The sequence below is a fragment of the Grammomys surdaster genome, unplaced genomic scaffold (genome assembly GCF_004785775.1).
Source record: "Grammomys surdaster isolate TR1022 unplaced genomic scaffold, NIH_TR_1.0 186, whole genome shotgun sequence".
Classification (NCBI taxonomy): Eukaryota; Metazoa; Chordata; class Mammalia; order Rodentia; family Muridae; genus Grammomys; species Grammomys surdaster.
Window position 1 is genome coordinate 2,352,008 of NW_021604631.1, and position 19,069 is coordinate 2,371,076.

General features: G+C 46.7%; 1 protein-coding gene across 1 annotated transcript in view; it reads right to left on the minus strand.

Moving 5' to 3' along the window:
- Nucleotides 1-8,605, minus strand: part of LOC114622089 (solute carrier family 23 member 2-like) — a 44,994-nt gene extending 36,389 nt beyond the window's left edge. Inside the window, exons 1-2 of the mRNA XM_028768447.1 lie at nt 8,411-8,605; nt 916-1,059 (exon numbers count right to left, since the gene is read on the minus strand). Of these exons, the coding sequence (XP_028624280.1) occupies nt 916-1,059; nt 8,411-8,455 (189 nt within the window). The 5' untranslated portion in view covers nt 8,456-8,605. The remainder of the gene's footprint in view (nt 1-915; nt 1,060-8,410) is intronic.
- Nucleotides 8,606-19,069: the final 10,464 nt, after the last annotated feature.

Below are 19,069 nucleotides of genomic sequence, written 5' to 3' on the forward strand. Positions count from 1 at the left end.
CATGATTAATCACTCAACCAATGGATTACCCACCCACATGATTAATCCCCTCAATGAATGTTCTGGAATAATACGAACAATGTGACCAGCACTTCTCTTTGACAAATTGGGGGGATGAGTGTATACCGGAAGCAGGAAAGACTTTAAAACTCCCTAACAGACTGCGAGGACCAACAAAAACGGCTTGGCTGCCCTCCAAGGAAAGCCATAAGAGAATTTTCAGAAAAAGAAGGCATGAACATTTCAAGGCACGTTCTGGTGATCTTTTGTTTCTTCCATCAACCCTTGGACAATGATGTGAGTTTAATCCTTTACAACCCTTTTTCAGTGAGACTGTAGGGTGAACACAGGGCCTCACACACTAGGCAAACATACAAAACTCGTACGATGTCCCCCAGCCAGGCCTTGAAAGCGTCACATAGACACTTCTTTGGCATGTCAGCAGCTAGGCCAATAGAAGCCACAGGACTCTCCAGGCCTAGAGCCCACCAGTGTTTTCTTTTTCATCTTACGTACTGTCAGCAACACTGGTGAACCCCACCTATCAGGGTTAACTCCCTCCTATTATCCGATAAGCCTCAGATCCTAGAGACTAGGTAGCAGTTGGTGAAAGCTGAAACAGAGAGAAAGACTGCTGACAGCAGCTCTGAGGAAGGTGTGGTACCTCACTGTCTCCAAGGGCCTCACCTAAGTGAAGCGGACCTTTAACTGTGTCAGTTACTCTCACCTGAGTGAGTCACCTCCGAATGGCTGAGCATCTTTTTCTAATCGTCACACTTCTCCTCACGTGTGGAGGAGGAGACCTGGGATTGATATAGAAGCTACGGCAGCAGCTGAGGTTAGACCTGACAGATTTGATCTTCAGTTCTTTGACACAGAACTTCCTTGGATCTAGTACTGGCTGGGTGGACTTACCTGGATCCCCAAGAAGATGCAGAGATACCATGGTGGGTTATCCAGGATACCATAGGCCAGGTGGCTGCTGTTGGGATCCTTCTGCGGCCCATCCTGTTTCTTGCCTTGGCCTTCAGTGTGGGAGCTGAGCACACCATCACCCCTCTGCCAAGACAAGGAAAGGGCATGTGTGAGCAGTCCAGGAGAAGATAACGACACTTCCTGACCTCAGCTGCATGGTGGGACACCCTTTCAGACATGAGAGGCCGAGGCTAGGGGTCAGCGGTATTAGCCAGCTGAGGACCACAGAGACAGAGAAAAGACCAATGCTACCCTGATCCGTACCGTAGGCATCTGAGTTAAAGACTCTTAAGTCTTGGGCTGTAGAAAGGGAGGGGTTGACCCAGAGCCTTGCCAGGGAGATGCTTTTGCTAGGGAGGAGATGAAAGCCCACCTTAAGCTCAAAAGTAGGTAGATTTCCTCTCAGGGATGGAGGGTGGTCCCTATGGCTGAAGACACCACATGCTTAGGGTACAGGACTCTGATGATTTGAGCTGGATCTGACCTGAGAGCCTCTTTCCTACAATCTGGCCTCTGATGTCCCAGCAGACACATGTCAGTGGCAACCAACAGCTGTCTAATTGGACTTCAGCAGGAGGGGAATTACAGCTGCTCCTGGAAGCTGAGCCGACTTCCCGGGGCTAGTGAGATCGTGGACGTTAGAAAAAAAAACAAAACAAAACCTACTACCATCATTTTTGCCAGATCAGCATAATTCCTTACTGCATTCAACATCCTTACACCTATAGAAAAGTGCAGCTACCACCCCTCGTCAAAGAAGCCTCTCTTCACAGCCAACAGAGATCATCCCAGAAAATGACAACTGCGGGGATCAACAATTCGGGGATCAAGAGATTATAGAGAGTTCAGGCCCTGTGGATACTTCTGCATTACAGCTCCTCATCTGTGGCTCAGAGGATGTAGAGGAAGAGGGGGTAGAGAGATCATAAGAGCCATGGTTTGCTTTCTCATGTCTGCTGCTACTCCAGTCTCTACTGTCAGTGTGAACTGAATGGCTATGCCAGACTAATGTGAACAGGTGCAGTACCCACAGGCATAACCCAGACCCGCTGGCCAATTCACATCCCTCCAGTTTAACCAAAAAATTAACTCGGAATTATAGATTTTTATTCCAACTTATTGACTGTATTCCTTATTCACCTTGGGCCGATTAATAGTATTTCTGTCTCAATGTTCTTATCTACACAAATCTAGATGGTTGAGAAAACTGCTTTGCAGTATAAAGCACAAAGTCCAGGGTTTAACACAGCACAACTGCCAATAAACGTTAGCTGTTGTGTTCACTATGACCTTCCATAAATGGCAGGCCTGACATGTCCTGACATGGAGACAACTGGTTGTGGGTAGAGGAACGTGGGAACATCATCTCTGGTGTGGTCAGAGGTATCAAGGCCATTAGCATGAGGATCAAGTCCTTCTAGCTGACGTGCCCCAGGGGAGTCTCCAGGCCCTGGTCAGATCACAGAGTGCAGGTTCTAAGCAATGGCACAGTCAGGGCTGCCCTCAAGGTAATGTGGGCAGCAGGAGACAGTTCCGGAAAGGCTATTGAAGTAAGTTTACTCCAGAGCTTCCTCCACACCTGAGTCTCCATCTCTGCAACCCACCTCAGGAAACATCTCTGGAGCAGTGTCGGCTCGTGACCTCATGGACTGGCATGAAGCACATTGATTCTGTGTGTTCCTTCCATCGAAGAAAAAAATATTTCAAATATTTGTGGACTACCTTAGTAGAAAAGTGAGTTGTGTATTAAACACCCTCAAAGTGCATTTTAAAAATCTATTTATTTGGCAATACTGAAGATTAAACCCAGAGCCTGTGGGTCAAACATAGAGCCTCCTCTATGCTACACTTCCTCTGACCTACACCCCTAGCCTCTTCTATCATTTTTGAAAACTTCTTCGTGGCATCGTGGGGCCAGGGAGCTGAGGAGACGTGGAGAGCAGGTCCAGAGCAAGAGTGGGATTAAGGCGTGTCCAAACCCCCTAAATCTTGTCCTGAGATTCTTGAAACCTGGTAGCCAGGTTAAGCTTCCTCTCCCCTTATAAGGTTATGTCCAGCATCACCTGGGATTCCTCCTTATGCTAATGAGGCATCTCTGGCATCCTGGCCCAGACCAATGGCATACACTCACCCTGAAAGCCCCTACCCACTCCCCAAAGGTTTAAATAGCCTTTGCCCGCCCCCTCCCCATTAAATGCTCATGGGCGCCTCTGGAACAGTTTCAGATCAAGAACTGGACAGCTGTTCACACCACCTCCAAAAAGCACCCCCTAGGGATCAGTATCCAACATGCCCTTCCCCCATTACTGAAACCTTGGAAGGTTTCAGCTAGCCAAGGCCAGCTATAGGCTGAAAATATTAAATGGAAAATTTCAGAAATAAACATACTCATAAGCTTTACATTTTAAATATTTATTTTATCATGTGTGTGTGTTTGTGTGTGTGTGTGTCCTCCAAGTGCCCATGAAGGCCAGATAAGAGTGTCGGACTGCCCGGAACTGGAGATCCAGGCGGCGGTACCACTCAACAGAGGTGCCAAGAACTGAACTTGGGTCCCTCTGCAAGAGCTCATAGCTCCTGAGCCTCCTCTCCAGTACTAAGCTTTATATGTTAAACTGAACCATTCTGAGCAGTGGGATGGGATCCTACACTAACATTTCCCACCATGCCTGGGAAGGCAATTCTCCTTGTGTAGGGTATCCATGGTGTATGTACTACCTTCCGGTATTTCCCTGAGTTAGCTGTCCCTGATATCAGACCAACTGCCTTAGGATCCCAGGACTGTGGACAAGGACTCCAACATGCGAGAGTACTACTCAAAGGGGCACCAGAGCATAAAACATGGAAAGGCACATTGAGACCATGTGGCAGCATTGGAGGGCATACGGGAGAAAGTACACACATGCACATGGACCTATCACAAATATATAAACATATATAAATACATAAATATATGCATATATCACATATCACAAATATATACAAATATGTGTGTATATCAAAATATAACAGATAAACATATATAAATACATAAATATATGTATAGGTCACAAGTATCACAAGTATATACAAATATACATGTATATATCATACATATCACAAATATATAAACATATAAATATATAAATATATGTATAAGAAACAATACTGTTCAGCACCACCTAAAATTTCAGGAAGGAATCTCCTGGGAGTCTTAGGAGATATCGCCACAAATAATGGCAACTGTTGTTTTCTAATCAAGGTCTGTCAACCACTGCACTACTGACATTTTGGACTGCATAATTCTTTGCTGTGGTCTGCAGGGCTGGGGCTAGAGATGGCTGACCTGTGCACTGAATTAAATTCAGTGCCCTTCCGGCCCCTCCTCTCTCCTAATTGTGATAACCTAACATATCTCTGGGTGTTGCCAGTGACTCGTAGGAGCCATCACTGTAAGAACAGGTCCCACTTTTCCCAAGAAAGATCTAACTTAGGTCAGTGCTGGCTGGAGAGAGGCGGATGTGGAGGCACAGGCCACACTGTGTACTATTGAAGGTGCAGAAAGCCAAACCTTCCATGGTGGCAGAACACAAATACTCAACCCAATTCCTTTCTGATACATACCCATGAGCCCCTCACCACTGGTAATGAAGAAAGCCCAGTTTGGTGCATTGAGGGAGCTGTGAATCGGTTTCATACTTCCTGATATGGGGGTGTATTGAGCTAGCCATAGACCTGCTCTACAGAACTATTTTATGCCCAGATAAAACATTTGTTTGTAAATTTTCCTCTTTATGCCATGTCTCCCTGATAAATGTGGCCCACCAAGAAAGTCCAAAGCCACCCACAGGATGGCTGACAGACGAAAGAATATACTGAGGTTTCTGAAGCAGTACATATGGACCGTAACCCTCAGGGAGCTGCTCCTGTTGGGGGTAATGAGCCTTGTTTGTGGAGATGCTTTCTAAGACGCCCAGAAGATTCCTTCCTGAGATTCAGGCAGTGCTGAACTATATCATTTCTCATGTACATTTATATATTTATGTATCTATATGTGGGTTTATGTATTTGTGATCTTTGTGATATATACACACATATTGCTGTATATTCATGATATGTGTGATCTCTGCGATATGTGTCAGTCTGTGTTATCTGCCCAGAAAAACACCTAAGGAAGAATTACAACAGGAAAACAGAAAACAAAAACTTCACATACCACTGTCCTCCCTAGCTTCTAAATTGGTGGGGAAAGTTGAAAAATGAAGGAAAAGATAAAGATCTTGTCCAGCTAGTGAGTCACAAGAAAGCAGAATAGAAATCAGATCGGTGCTGATCTGCCCTTTCTGAGATTCAAAAACTTTGAGCCCATGGGACAAATCTAACCATGAAGAAGAGGAGGGCAAGGAAGAAGTGATCGTGACAGACTGAGCGGCAGAGAGGTGGTGGGTGATGCCCAGCTTATCAGGGTGCACAAGATTGTGTCTGCTGGAGAATTAAGAAGAAAGCAAATTCAGCCAGGATTCAGACGGGTACCAGGCCTCTGTGTGTTGACTGAGCTTCACAGTGGAATGTGATTTTTCTTTTTTTCTTTTTCTTTTTTTTTTTGAAGTATAGAATAGAGTTATTCAGTGCATGGGAAGAGGAGTTAAGAGGGTAGTAGAGGCAGAGACAGAGAGAGAGAGACAGAGAGAGAGAGAGAGAGAGAGAGAGAGAGAGAGAGAGAGAGAGAAGAGAAGTAGAGGCCTGTCATGAGCACGTGGAGAGAGGGGAAAGGGAAGGAGGAAGGGGCGAGGGGACAGAGGGATCAAGAGATCAGGAGAGAGCAAGAGAGCCAAATATGATTTTTCAACAGGTCACAGGGGCTCTGGGGGAGCTAGGTGACCTAGGCTAGGATGCAAATTGGGCTTGTGAAATACTAAAGCAATCAAGAAAGGATGAGAAAAAGAAGAGTCAAGAAAAAGGAGACTTCATGGGTTTCTCAAGAATCTTATGGAGTAACGTGTGTGGGGGGGGGCTGGGTTACTAGGGAGAAAACTGCCAGAAACTCCAACATTGTGGTTGTTAACCACTGGAAAGCTTCAAGTTCCGGGACAGGTCACCAAAGGGATAAGTGAATCCTGGTATGTCAGCTGTCATGGAGGAAGGAGCTCTGTGGAGTGGGAATCATAACAGCCCCCTCCTTAAAGGAGTGGCCGAGCAGCCTGAAGGTGAGGACCATGAAGAGAGGCAGGAGCCCCCACAATGCAGATGAATGTATTGGCCTCCTCTGATGTGCTAGATATTAGGGCTTAGGTGGATGCTGGAACCAGGAACATCAAGGGTGATGGATACCAACTAAAGATACAAAAGTAAATGGGGTAGATAGATAGATGGATGGATGGATGGATGGATGGATGGATGGATGGCAGGAGAGTGGGTGGGTGGGTGGATGGATGAACAGACAGACAGATGGACAGACAGACAGATAGACTCAACTTCACCTAGGAGTGAGTAAATTTCTCCCTGAGTACTCTGTGCACATTTCTTCCCTGGAAGTGGAGATTGCATGCTTGGTTCTAAACTCTTTCACAAGGAGCCAGAAATGATCAATAAAGAGACAGCATCAGGAAACCAGGGCCACAATAGGTGCCAGCATGACCTTGCTTCCTCTTGACCCTGACTAGGTCAGAAAAACATGATCCAGCCTTGCTTAGTCCCTTGGGGATGGAGAGATGCTCCACTCTGGGATGAAAAAGGAAGAACTCACATGGAGATTGCAGAGGGCTGACTAAGGCAGTGCCTCCCAAAGATACCACTGTAGCGAGCATCCTTTGAGAAAATAGCTGACGTGGTGATGCATTGTTTTGTAGGCTGAACTAGGCCTAGCTAACAGTTTTTCTTTAGTATCCCCTTAGCCACTGACTCCTAAGACCCACAGGTACTCGCTTGGAACAGACGGCTGTGGAACTGGAGTGAAAAGTTTCACTACACATGGTGCCTATCTCTGGGTCTTTTGCAGAACACAGGTCAGGCACGGCCGTGACATACTCTGGAGGCTTCTGGATTAGTGAGGCAGATGATATCCAACAAGGTGAATGAGAAGATCCCACAGCAGCTCTCCCAGAAGATGATAAAATAATGCTGGAATAGTTCAAAGGAAGGTGCCCTGTGTGGGCGGGAAAAGATGCTTCCAAAAGCCATAAAGTCCCAATAGCAAGCTGGGCTGTCTCTAATGTGACTCTAGCCAGTCTAAGAATGGCAAATGTGCACTTCTCTCCCATTTGGTCTGCCTTACTAAACACCGTTAGCTTGATTACATTCCTAAAGCTAGTCACCAAGGTCTAGTCCCCCTAATTTGGCCACTCCCTCCACCTGAGGCTGACTACCAAGGTCCAGCAATCAAAAGCCCACTTTGGCTGCCTTAATTAACATTAAAATCAAAATTAAACACCTCATCCTAACACAGGACTTCCCCCTTTACCTGTATAAGCTGCTATTAGCCTATGGGCCACATCTGTCTCCACTCTATCCAGAGACAGTCCCCATCCCCACCCCTCATCCCCCCACCCCACCCCCTCCCGCCCCTGACAAATACTCCTTCCTCTCTTCCCTTGTTCCCTTCTCTCTTCTCCCTTTTCCTCTATCTCCTATCTTTGTCCCTTATCCCTGCCCTCTGTCTCTCTTTTATGCTGAGAACTTGGTCTTGGGGTGTCTTGAGCCAACTTTGAGGTCCTTACTCCCTCCCGCCATGAGTTTTTGACCAGGAAGGCCCTGCCAACCACAGAGGCTATCTCCATGGCTGTCCGTTGCATGCTAGAACTAGGTGGTGGATCTTGACTGCTGAGATACCTGTGTATTTTAGCTCCAGAACATGGAGAAGTTAGATTGGGACTAAGATGGACAATCCCTCCCTACTGATTGGCTTTGGTAATGCCAGAAGGCACTACGCAGGCTACTAGAGAGAGAAGGTAAGCAAAGACAGGGGTCTGCACAATGCCTGCTCTGTGACTTTTAGATGACCAAAATAGGTTGGAGAGGGTGACAAGACCAGGGTTCCAGGACTGGCTAAGAGAGGCCTCTGTGGGATTACTGTGACCAGACTTAACAGGGCCTGGAGGGGAGGGGCTGTATAAAACAGAAGGAGAAGCTGGCACGATGGGGTTTCAGGAAGAAAACCAGGCTGTCTCTGCTTCCCGTTGTTTGATTCAGAGCCTTTGGGAAGAAAGTGAAGCCCGAACAGAGGTTCCTATCCAGAGAAGAGCTGTTAAGTAGAGCAGACGCAAACAGCAGGGTTGTCCTCAGCACAAGGTCAGGAACCCTGTCACCTTCCACCTCTTCCCAGTGCCTTCCTTTTCATTCACAGGAGGTACAGAAGCCACTCCTGTTTGATGATAAGAACCTGAAGGAAAGGGATCTGAGCCCACACTGAGGCCTCCTTCCTGCTCCCAAGTTCTCTCCCCGCACCACCAGCACTCACCATGCAGCTGGGGGACTCACAGCCGCAGCCAACTGCAGAGTTCATGGCAACCAGAGGGAGCTCTCCTTCTTTCTGGCTTCCTTTAAGAAACAAGACAGATAATACCAGGAAAGGAGTCCAGTGCTTTAAGAGAGGGGTCTGACTCAGAGGGCAGGCCCAGGGGGAGGTGATGTACTCTCACTGTGGCTAATGTTCCTCAGGCCTCTTGCTGTAGAGATCAAGGTGCTTCCAACTGTGGAAAATGCTTCCTGGTTTGATAAGTTTTGTGGGCTCCAGGAAACTGGGTGTGATTTGAGAAGTCTTTCAGAAGGCCAGCTTCTGAAAGGAGGGAAGGAGGAGGGAGGTGAACAGAGTTACCAGTAATCAGAAAACAGATTGAGATGACAGAGAACTCATTAAAAAGATAGTGAGCCCAGGAGAGTTGATGCATGAATGAAATGATTAATGACAGAAGTATTACTTCGTTCTGGGCACTCTGCCTCCAAGGCTCTTGAGTGGAGACAAAGCTTACAGCAGGGGTTCTCACCTTGGGGATTATGACTGCTTTGGGGGTCAAAAGACCTTTTCACAGGGGTCACCTAAGACCATCGGAGAACACAGGTATTGACATTATGATTCATAAAGTAACAGTTATGAAGTAGCAATGAAAATAATTTATGGTGGGGGGTACTACAACAGGAGGAGCGGTGTTAAAGGGTCACAGCCTTAGGAAGGCTGAGAACCATTGACCTAGAGGCTCAATAAGAATCTGAGAAAACAGCACTGGATAGCACTGGGCTCTGTAAGACACAGAAAAGCCTGGAGGAGTTTTTAAGAAAGCCAGATAGACAGAGTTGCTTTCCTGCACAGAGGACTTGGAAAGACCTCTCAAAAAAAAAAAAAAATGTGCTCACACCCCACCTCTGTGAGAGCCAGACCGAGCAAGCAGCAGCTACTCATGGGGGTAGAATATTCTGAGGCAGGTGGCCCTGACTCCCACTACTCAGAACACAGGACAGGAACCACAGAAAATTCCATGGGAAAAGCATGGGGAAAGCACAATAGGATGTTGCGGGGGGGGGGGGGATCAATCTGGCTGAAGCCTTGACAGAAAACACAAAATCAAAAAAATCATTACTACTAAATAGCCATCCTCCAAGGACTTGACTCCACTCCCGGCTACAGCGTCTTATGTGCTGCTCTGTGTTTGGTTTGTTTAATTTGGTGACAGACGGAGCCTGTGCATGCTCGTGTTACAGATTACACCACAGGGCCTGAGAATGGTGCCAACCAGGCAAGCACTCTTCACTGAGCTGCATTCCTGGCCCTCCAGTACCTACCTTTGTTTGTTTGCTTGCTTGCTTGTTTCTCTTTTTTCTCTCTTCCTGTTTTATTTTGCTTTACCTTTCTTTTTGCTTGTATGTCTGTGCATATATGTAGGTACAGGTGTGTGTGAGGGCCAGCAATCAAAGTCAGGTGCCATCCTCCATCACTCTCAACCTTATTTACTGAGGTAGAGTCTCTCACTTGAGCCCAAAGGTAGCCCATTTTATTAGCCTAGCTAGCCAGCTTGCTCTGGGGAATGCTCTATCTTATCACTTCTGAGCACTGGGATTAAAGATGGCTACTGCACACATCCAGCATTTTTGTGGGTGCAAGGGATCTGGACTCTAGTCCTCACAATGGCATGTCAAGTGCTTTTCCCACTGAGCCACCCCCTAACCCTCATAGGTGTAACTATTACATTGTAAATAGAAAACTTGTGTGGCTGAGAACTTAAATTGTTTTCCCCTTGTCAGCAGATACCAGCTTTACTTTCCCTCTTCTGGGACCATATACATACATACATACATACATACATACATACATACATACATACACACACACACACACATACACACACACACACAATCACACACACACACACACACACAGACACATGCTCAGAGAGAGAGAGAGACATACACACAAATAGACACATACACATAGACACATACAGAGAGGAATACACACACACAGATATAGACACACAGAGAGAGATAGACACACACAGAGACACGCTTCCAAAGAGGCAGATATGCCCACACAGACTCAGACACACAGACATACACACATACACACAGACAAACACAGACACACACGCCCATACACAGAAGCACCCAGACACCCAGACACGCCCTATTCTTTGAACTCATTCTTGCAGAATCCTGACACTTCTCCTGAGCTGCTTAACAGGAATGGTCACAAGGCGCTTTGCCATTCCTCTGTGTAACTAACTGCTTCTGCCAACCCTTCAGCTCATCTCCAGGTCCACCGTCCTGATAGGTAGAAATCTAACCATGAAAACCAAAATGCTACAAAGGAAGTTAGGCTGGGAGGAGAAGACACCAGCATCCTCTATTCTCACCATCCTGGTGAAGGACACCAGCATCTATCAAGTGACCCCAGCCCTGGTCCTAAGTCCATCCAAAGCAGTATCCTTGCTCTTCCAGATCCTCTTAACTCTTTCTCATGTGTATCCGATACTCTCCAATGACAGGAAGTCCACTAACATCATCTCAGCCTCCTTTTGGCCCCTCTACCCACTCTATATTAATTTCCTGCTCTGTAATGTCATAACCTTCTTTCCCTCCTGTCAATGGTCTGGATAAAGTGGTAAAACAAAAGTTAGTCCTGTTTTCCCTTAAACAAACAAATAGCTCTCCTGAGCCATAAGGATGAACTGAAACTCCGCACACAGCCATGACTGTGTCTCATGACTTCTTTCCTTAAGTCTGTTGCTCACCACTTCCTGTCAATACACCTGGGGCTGGCACACATACATTCTCAACCGAGCAAATGGATCCAATCAAATTATCCAGGGTTACTCAACTCTTCTTAGTCACTAAACTGTCTCTCAGATCTCATAAGCCAGATCTTTGTCAAGAAAGAGATCCATCTAAATGTGTTCTTCCTCCTTCCCAGGCTCTGGCTGTAACACGGTGGGGGTATCTCAGTATAGCATTTACCACAGAGGCATGAGTGCTTGAAGTCTACCTGAATGCCATTCACTGTGGCATGAACTGGCCACAGTGGCACACACCTTTAGCCCCATCACTGGGGAGACAGAAGAAGGCAGATCTCTGTAACATTGAGGACAGTTTTGTCTACATAGTGAGTTCCAGGCCAGCCAGAGCTTCACTGTGAGACCCTATCTAAAAAAAATTAATCAATCAATTTTTCAAAAGCCAGGAGTAGTGTCACACACTTGTAGTCCACAGGATATCCCTGGGGCTCATGGGCCACCCAGGGAAAGTGGACTTTACTGCTCAGGGAATCTGGGTGCCAGCACATTCAGAGTGCAGAACATTGAAATAGTGCAATACTGGATGGAGTTTCTCCCTTGAGCAGTGCTAACCTTGCCTTTATCCTCATCCCCTTTGTAATGGTCTCTGACATTCTTTTTTCAAAAATGGGAGGTCTTTGAAAAAGAACAAGGAATATTTATTGAGAGGAAAAAATCTCAATAAATCAAATGTTCCTGTATTCTTCTTTTTTGACAGCACGGTAGGAAAGACAAACGGGTCTTGGTGTTGAGAAGAGAAGGACAGGAGGTACTGGGCATTGAAGAGGGAAATGGGCTCAAGGGCAGAGTTTAGGAATGTCACTGAGCTTGATGGATGGAGATGCTCTAGAGAGAAGGGCAACTTCTTGTGAAGACTACCAAAACTTGCCATGTACACAGCTCAGAGTCCAGGCCACTGGCTGGAAAGTTCCCCATGGGAATCATATGTTTGCTTGTACTGCCCTCTATCACCTGTCCAGGAGAACCTTGGTTTCTGTTCCAGGTGCTTTGAGGACATGATTGATGGAGAACTCCCTTGGCGGCCCTGCTCATCCAACCAAGGCTATGGGCAATGTTCTTGGTCCATCCCAACTCCTAAGGTACCATTTGGGAGTCCTGGGCCACCAAGTCAAGCAACGGCAGTCTCCTAAAAGTTAACTTCTCTAGCAAGATCACATTCACTGGGTACAGAGTGGCTGATGGGGTTTTCTGAGAGTGCATATATTTGCAAGATGCAGGTGGGGAAGGAACGGTGAACTTGGAATGGTGACCTTAGCCTGGCAGAATCAACGTGGATCAACACTAGATTCAGCTGTAGGTATTTTGAGGCCACAGAGACCCTAAATCGCACATCTGGTAAGTGGAAGTGCAGATGTAGAGGTCCTGGGAATTAGGTGGTTGTTTTGGTATGTGGTCAAGAGCAGGAACATGCGAACAAGGCAGGAGCTAGGCTTTGACGACCCTCTGGACTCACTGTTTCCTGACCAATGTGAATGAAGGCTCACAAACAGAAGCTGCCTCTTCCAGCTGAACCTTCTGCAGAGCTGCCTAATGTATGAAGATGTCAATGACTGAATAGTTAGGAACATTGCAAGTCCAGAGCCATATCATCCTGGGGCATCTTATTCCTCTTACTGGCTATCTGTTGCCCACCTCTGTACTCGACCTGACAATTTTGTGACCATTAGATCATTTGGGATGTCCAGTCAGAGCACTGGTGTTCCACTGGAAGGGGTTACCTTAGCAGACCACAAGTGTCCACTACCTCCAAAGTCACGAGTGTCATCAGAGACCATCCATTCGAGGTCTGTAACAGGTTTCCCTGCTTTGCTGTAATCCACCTCTCAAGTGTCTTGATTTATGACTTACTTTATTCTGTTACTATAAAAAGCTCATCAAAGTGGTACCACCTTGGAGTACGGAATTTGAGGTAACCTAAATCTGTGTTCCTGGGCTGTGGTCACTCATATTTGGCTCCAGAATAAAATTATTTATCACCTCTGAAGTGGGAGTTGTGTGTTTTGTGTTGGCACTGAACTACAGCAGGATTCATGGTCCTTCTATCTTAGATATGCCATTACACAAGGCATCCCGACACCAGGAGAGTCCTGGCCATTTCACCTCTTGAATGCAAAAGCCATTTATATATTTAATGTGCCCTTTATTTTTATTTTGAGACTGACCTTTTGTGGCCCAAGATAGTCTTACTCACTAGGTGGCCAAGACTGACAATGAACCCTTACCCTCTTGCCTCTATTTCTCCGATGCTGAGATTACAGGCATGTGGCAACATACCCTGTTCATGCAGTAGTGGGAATTGAACTCAGGGTTTCATGCACACTAAGAACACACCCTTTCAACTTAGCTACATCTCCAGCCCCCTAAGTCAATTCAGCTGCATAAGAGAACTATGCATTCTCTTATGTAATATAGTGGAAGTTTGGAAATGAAAGGTAGAGGGCAGCATGGGGCTGGGGCTCCCAGAGAGGCTGTGTCCCAGGGACTGTGGTTCTCAGTAGAATTCAAAAGCTGGTTCTGTTGTTGGCAGTCAGAGTTTGGGACAGGTATTTCCAGGTTTTGGGCATTGTAATCCAAAGAACTGAAAATAAAGAGTCATACAAATTTGTCAAAGCAGGAAAATAACTTTATTCAGAGCAAACGGATAGAGGAGAGCAAATAGGGACCGCTGTGGAGTAACCACTGGCTGGAGCAGGATACTTATTCTGCTACATTGTATTAGCAGTGGAGCTCAGTGGTTAGGCAGTAGAAGAGGAGGTGGAGCTGGGAGAGAAAGAGAGGAAGGGGAGGGCAGAAATAGAGGAAGGAGAGGAGAAGAAGGAGGCTATCAGCCATGGAGAACCATGGATGGGTTGAAAGCTGTCCTGGGTAGCAATTTCTATCAAAAGGTTATATATCGGGTAACAACTCTAATTGTGTGGGCATCTTGTTGACTGAGCATTTCTAAATATATAAATCCTTTAGATAATCATTAAGTTTTAAGAGTCTCATATCTACCAGGTACTGAGAGGATGGCAGATATTGTCTGGGGTTCAGCTGAGCTTTGTGGATGCAGCGTGGGGGATTGGCAGAGCCATCCCCCATGCTGGCGTCTTGTGGGTGCCAGGGCCTGCGCATCTAACTAGCTGGAGCCTGACTCAGAGCCGAGGAGCAGTGGGAACATGATGTCTGCACGGGAACATGCTAGACCAGGCGCTGTTTTCTAAATATCACCTCTAAGCTGGTTATAGGGAAGAGCACACTCAGGGCCCTGGCCATTGTCAGGGCTTCCTTTTATGGGATTCAAGGGGAGGAACTTGGTTGCTAAGGGGTGTAACATGGATAGTTCTCTATTTTGATTGGTAGATTGAGAGATGGGTAGATTGGTGATACATTTTACTTTCCCACAGTATGTCCTTTCCCATAATGCATGATTCATACACACACACACAAACACACAGACACACACACACACACACAACTGTTGTGCATAGGCATAAAAGGTAAGTGGGGGATCTCTCTAAAAGTTTTCTAGAGGACCACAAGCTGACTCCCGGGGCACACCTAACAGGATTAGATCATAGGAAGCTAATGGTCCTGTCGCTGAGGGTCCAGATTGTGCCTGAGAGGGACTAAGGTCATGTATACACTATATCCAGTGTGCATCCACTCAGATCTCAGCCCTGATTTATTGCTCTTTTAATCTTCATATTTGAAAGCATTTCTATATAAAAGCAGTATTGTCTCTGTATTGGCAACGTTACAGCAAATGTTAACTGTGCTGGAATTCTCTGGAGTCTAGGGCTCTGTTTTTGTCATCTGCCCCCATCAGGTTTCCTGTCATTCTTTCATACCTCATAGTCAGTGAGCCTGCTTGGTTGTAGTGCAGTAGAAGCTCTCTGAGTGTTCTGCAGTACGGAAGAGTTCTCTCTCTCTCTCTCTCTCTCTCTCTCTCTCTCTCTCTCTCTCTCTCTCTTTTTTTTTTTTTTACATTGCTTCTCATTCTGGTAGTGACCCTGAGCTGAAGAAGCCAGGAATAGGTCTCTGGCTGCCTCCTTTCAGCTCCTCAAGTATCAGACCACTGGGCTCCATGTCTTCCTTTGGGGGGCTGAGAGGGGTGCCAGCTAACACCTGTAACCTGTCAGAACGTCAGGAAATAGAGAACAGGGCCACAGTGCCACCCAGTGGAAAAAGAGAAACCAGTGGCCAGCCTGCCAGCTTGGCCAGAATCCTAAACACACCCTACCTTCCAGAACTGAGAGTTGGGCTCTGTCTGTGGTGCTGACATTCTAGGACGCTCTCGGGACTGAAAGGGCCGGAGAGGGGGGAGGGGGGAAGGAAGGGGAGCCTGGCATGCAACTTCTCTGTCTCAGCACAGAATGATCCTGAGCCAAGGCATGTATATGTCCTGGCCTTTATTGAAGGCTCCCCTCCCCAGTCTCCTGAGGACTGGATAGGAGAGAAATGACATTGTCCTTCATCTACAGTGCCACATGAACAGGCGAGAGAGATCTAAACGACAGTGTTGTTTAAAATGAAATGGGCCTCAGAGACGGCTCAGCGAATGCATCTGCCATGCAGGTGTGAGGATCAGAGTTTGCACCCCCAGCACCTATGAAAACTCTGGATAGACTTGGAAGCCACCTGTAATCCCAGCACTTAGGATGGGGAGAGGGGGGATCCCCGGAGCTAGTTGGCTAGCTATACCAGCCAAATCGGCAAGTTTTCGGTCCAAGTGAGAGACCCTGCCTCGGTGAATGAAGTGGAGAGTTCCTGGTGAAAGCAGACACAGACCTCTGGCCTCCACATGCATGCACACGTAGACATTCACACCCGCACACAACTGCACACACATGTGAACATACACCACACACGTGAAAAGCACCTAAATGATTATTTCTTCCTCTTCCTCCTTCCTCTTTCCTTCCAGCCATCCACCCATCAACCATACAGCACATTCTACAACGCCCAACTACTGTGTGGTGTTCTGAGCATCATGGCAGGTGGTGAGTCTACCGAAGTCAGCAAAACCAGACAGAGCCAGACACACATCCCTGCCCTCGTGGAATCCATCTGGTGGATGAGAAAGACATTAATTGAGGACGTACGAGGATCACTGCATGCCCTCGGCTGAGATGGGTGTTAGAGTTCTCCTTCTTGAACTGGGACACGGCTTCAAGTCACGTACCTGGATGGGAGGGTGCTGATAAAGTTGCCAATAGTAAAAGGTTTCTAGACGCTAAGTGCCCCAAAATTAATTCAAAATTAAAATGGTAGTGAATCAGAGGAACTTCTGTTGGTGCTCACCTGTTACAGTGCACGACTTCGCTGCAGTCTTGGCTCCGAGCATACAACACTTTGCACTGCGTGACACCATGCAACGAACGCCGCTGAACACTGACTGAAACACCTGGCTGAGATTCAAGACTACAGTATCTCACAAAGTGAAGGATTTTTACTGCACATACAGAGTTCTCTGCCTTTACAGAAACACAATAGCTTAATTATGCAAAGTACTTTAGTATTTCCCTATCACTATTCCTCAGCATACAAGCGTCAGATTTTTATATCTTTGGATTGTATTGTGTTAGAATGTTTGACTTTAAAAACTGCTATTTGAGAGGCCTGGCAAGCTGACTCAGTGCATAAAGGAACCTATCCCCACACCTGGCATCCTGAGTTCAATCCCCAGGCCCCGTACGGTGGAAAGTGAGAACTGACTCTTGCACTCCGCTCTGACCATAAGCACACACACACACACACACACACACACACACACACATAAATAAATAAATTAAAATATAATTTAAATTTTTCTGCTTGAGATGCTGAGTTTCATTAAAAAAAAATGTTAAGTGAAATTTGGCTTGGGATTAGAACAGAATTTCCGCAAACTTCTGAAATGTACCAAAACATACTTCTGCCATTTTGTACTGAATGTTTATGCAAGGAGGTCTTCTCATCGGTGACAATTATGAAATCGAAATATCAATTCTGAAAACCGCTAAAGGTTCTGTATTCTGCAGTATCAGACACTCAGCCAAAAGGAACAGGCATCCATCTCATCTGTATCCACATTTGTGGTTTTCTTCAATAAACAGTGATTTTATATATGTGTATAAAAGAATTGTTTAAAAATAAATGCATAATTATCAGCTAACATTTAATTCATACACTTATTTTATATACTTACATACCCAGGGTTACATGAAAATAGGGGTCCTGAGTGGAAAAGGTCCAAGAAGCTGGGCTTCGTTGGAGCAGCGGGTGAGGCTGCCACGCCTCATTATGCGAACTCAGATAAGGCTGACGTGACAGGTGTTAGTGTCTGGAGAGTGCTTAGGGGAGGCAGCGAGCACAGAGGCTCTGGAGCAGTGGGGAGACAAGAACCGAGGAGAGAGAACAGAGAGGAGCGTGGTGTTAATGGAGGCAAAAGAGAGGCTACGGGCACACGAGCTGGCTGGCCATGTGAAGAATCTACTGTTGCATCTGAGGAGCCAGGGAAGGCTGCTGATGTGTTTGCGCTGATTGGGTGTGAGGGTGGAATGGAGAGTGAGGGATTATGGGGGACTTCTGGGATATTCAAATTTTTATGGAACTGGGGAAGAGTAGAAAGGGGCTAGGTTTGGATTGGTAGAGCATGGATGCAGATGGTTTGGAAATAAGCAAGTGGATGTTAAGATGTATGTGGACACCTCCAGGGGACCTCCTGTCAGACAGCCTCCATGTCAGCCTTAAGACTCAACTCAGTAGTTATGACAACCGGAGCCACCGTAGGAGTACTGAGGCTCTGGTGAACAGTGTAGACAGAGGGGTGGACCAGAGGCCACGTGGTGTGTGACAATAACGTGCAAGAGTAGCCTCAAGGTACAGAGGTCAGGTCATAAGCTGTGGATGTGGGAAGGGGTGACTCAGATCTCCCTGTCTTGTACAGAGTCCAGTCACTACAACTGTACTAGAATGGGATCCTCACAAACACAGAGACACAGAGACTGGTGCTGATGAGATGACCCAGAAGCCGAGTGCTTGCTGCTCTTCTAGATGACCCAAGCGCATTGCCCAGCGTCCATATCAGGTAGACCTCAACCACCTGTAACTTCAGCTCCAGGGGATCCAGTGGGCACTACACACATAGTTCACATAACCACTCACAGACTCATACACGCACATACATGTTTTTTTAAATAAATGCTTCTTAGGCCAGGATCCTTCCTTGGGCTAGGAATGTACTATTTGCCTAGTATATGAAAAGCCCTGGATTCCATTCCGAGCACTACATGAAACCAGGCACGATGCTATATGCCCATAATCCCAGCACTTGGGATCTAGAAGCAGAAAGTTCAGAAGTTCAAGGCCATTCCTCCACAAAATAGTAAGTTTCAGACCAGCGTGGAATACACGAGTGCCTATCATGGGCTGAAATTGAGTGTAGGAGGCAGCACAGCAGCAGACTGGTGGGGTGCTCTGTGCTGGCGTGCCTGGTTCCCTCGCTTAGGACCTGCCCTGCTCTGCAGCCCTCTGGCAACCACCCGAGGTGCAGTACCACACAGGAGGCCCTGAAGTAGGCTCCTCAACTGAAGGCTTATGAATGAGGATGCTCAGGGAACACAGAACAACTTCCTGCCTTACAGAGCCCCGTACCTAGAACCCTCTGAGTGACAGCTAGGGTTTTCCACGTAATGTCCTCCAGATTAATTACTGCTGAGTGTGTGAGTGCCTGCCTGCCATCCCAACACTTGTAAGGCAGAGACAAGAGGATTGCAAGTTCAATGAAACTCTGTCTCAAAAAGCAAAACCAAACCCAGGAGCCTCTCCTAATGTCCTCAGCCTCAAAAGCAGGAACATTAGCTAGATGGCAG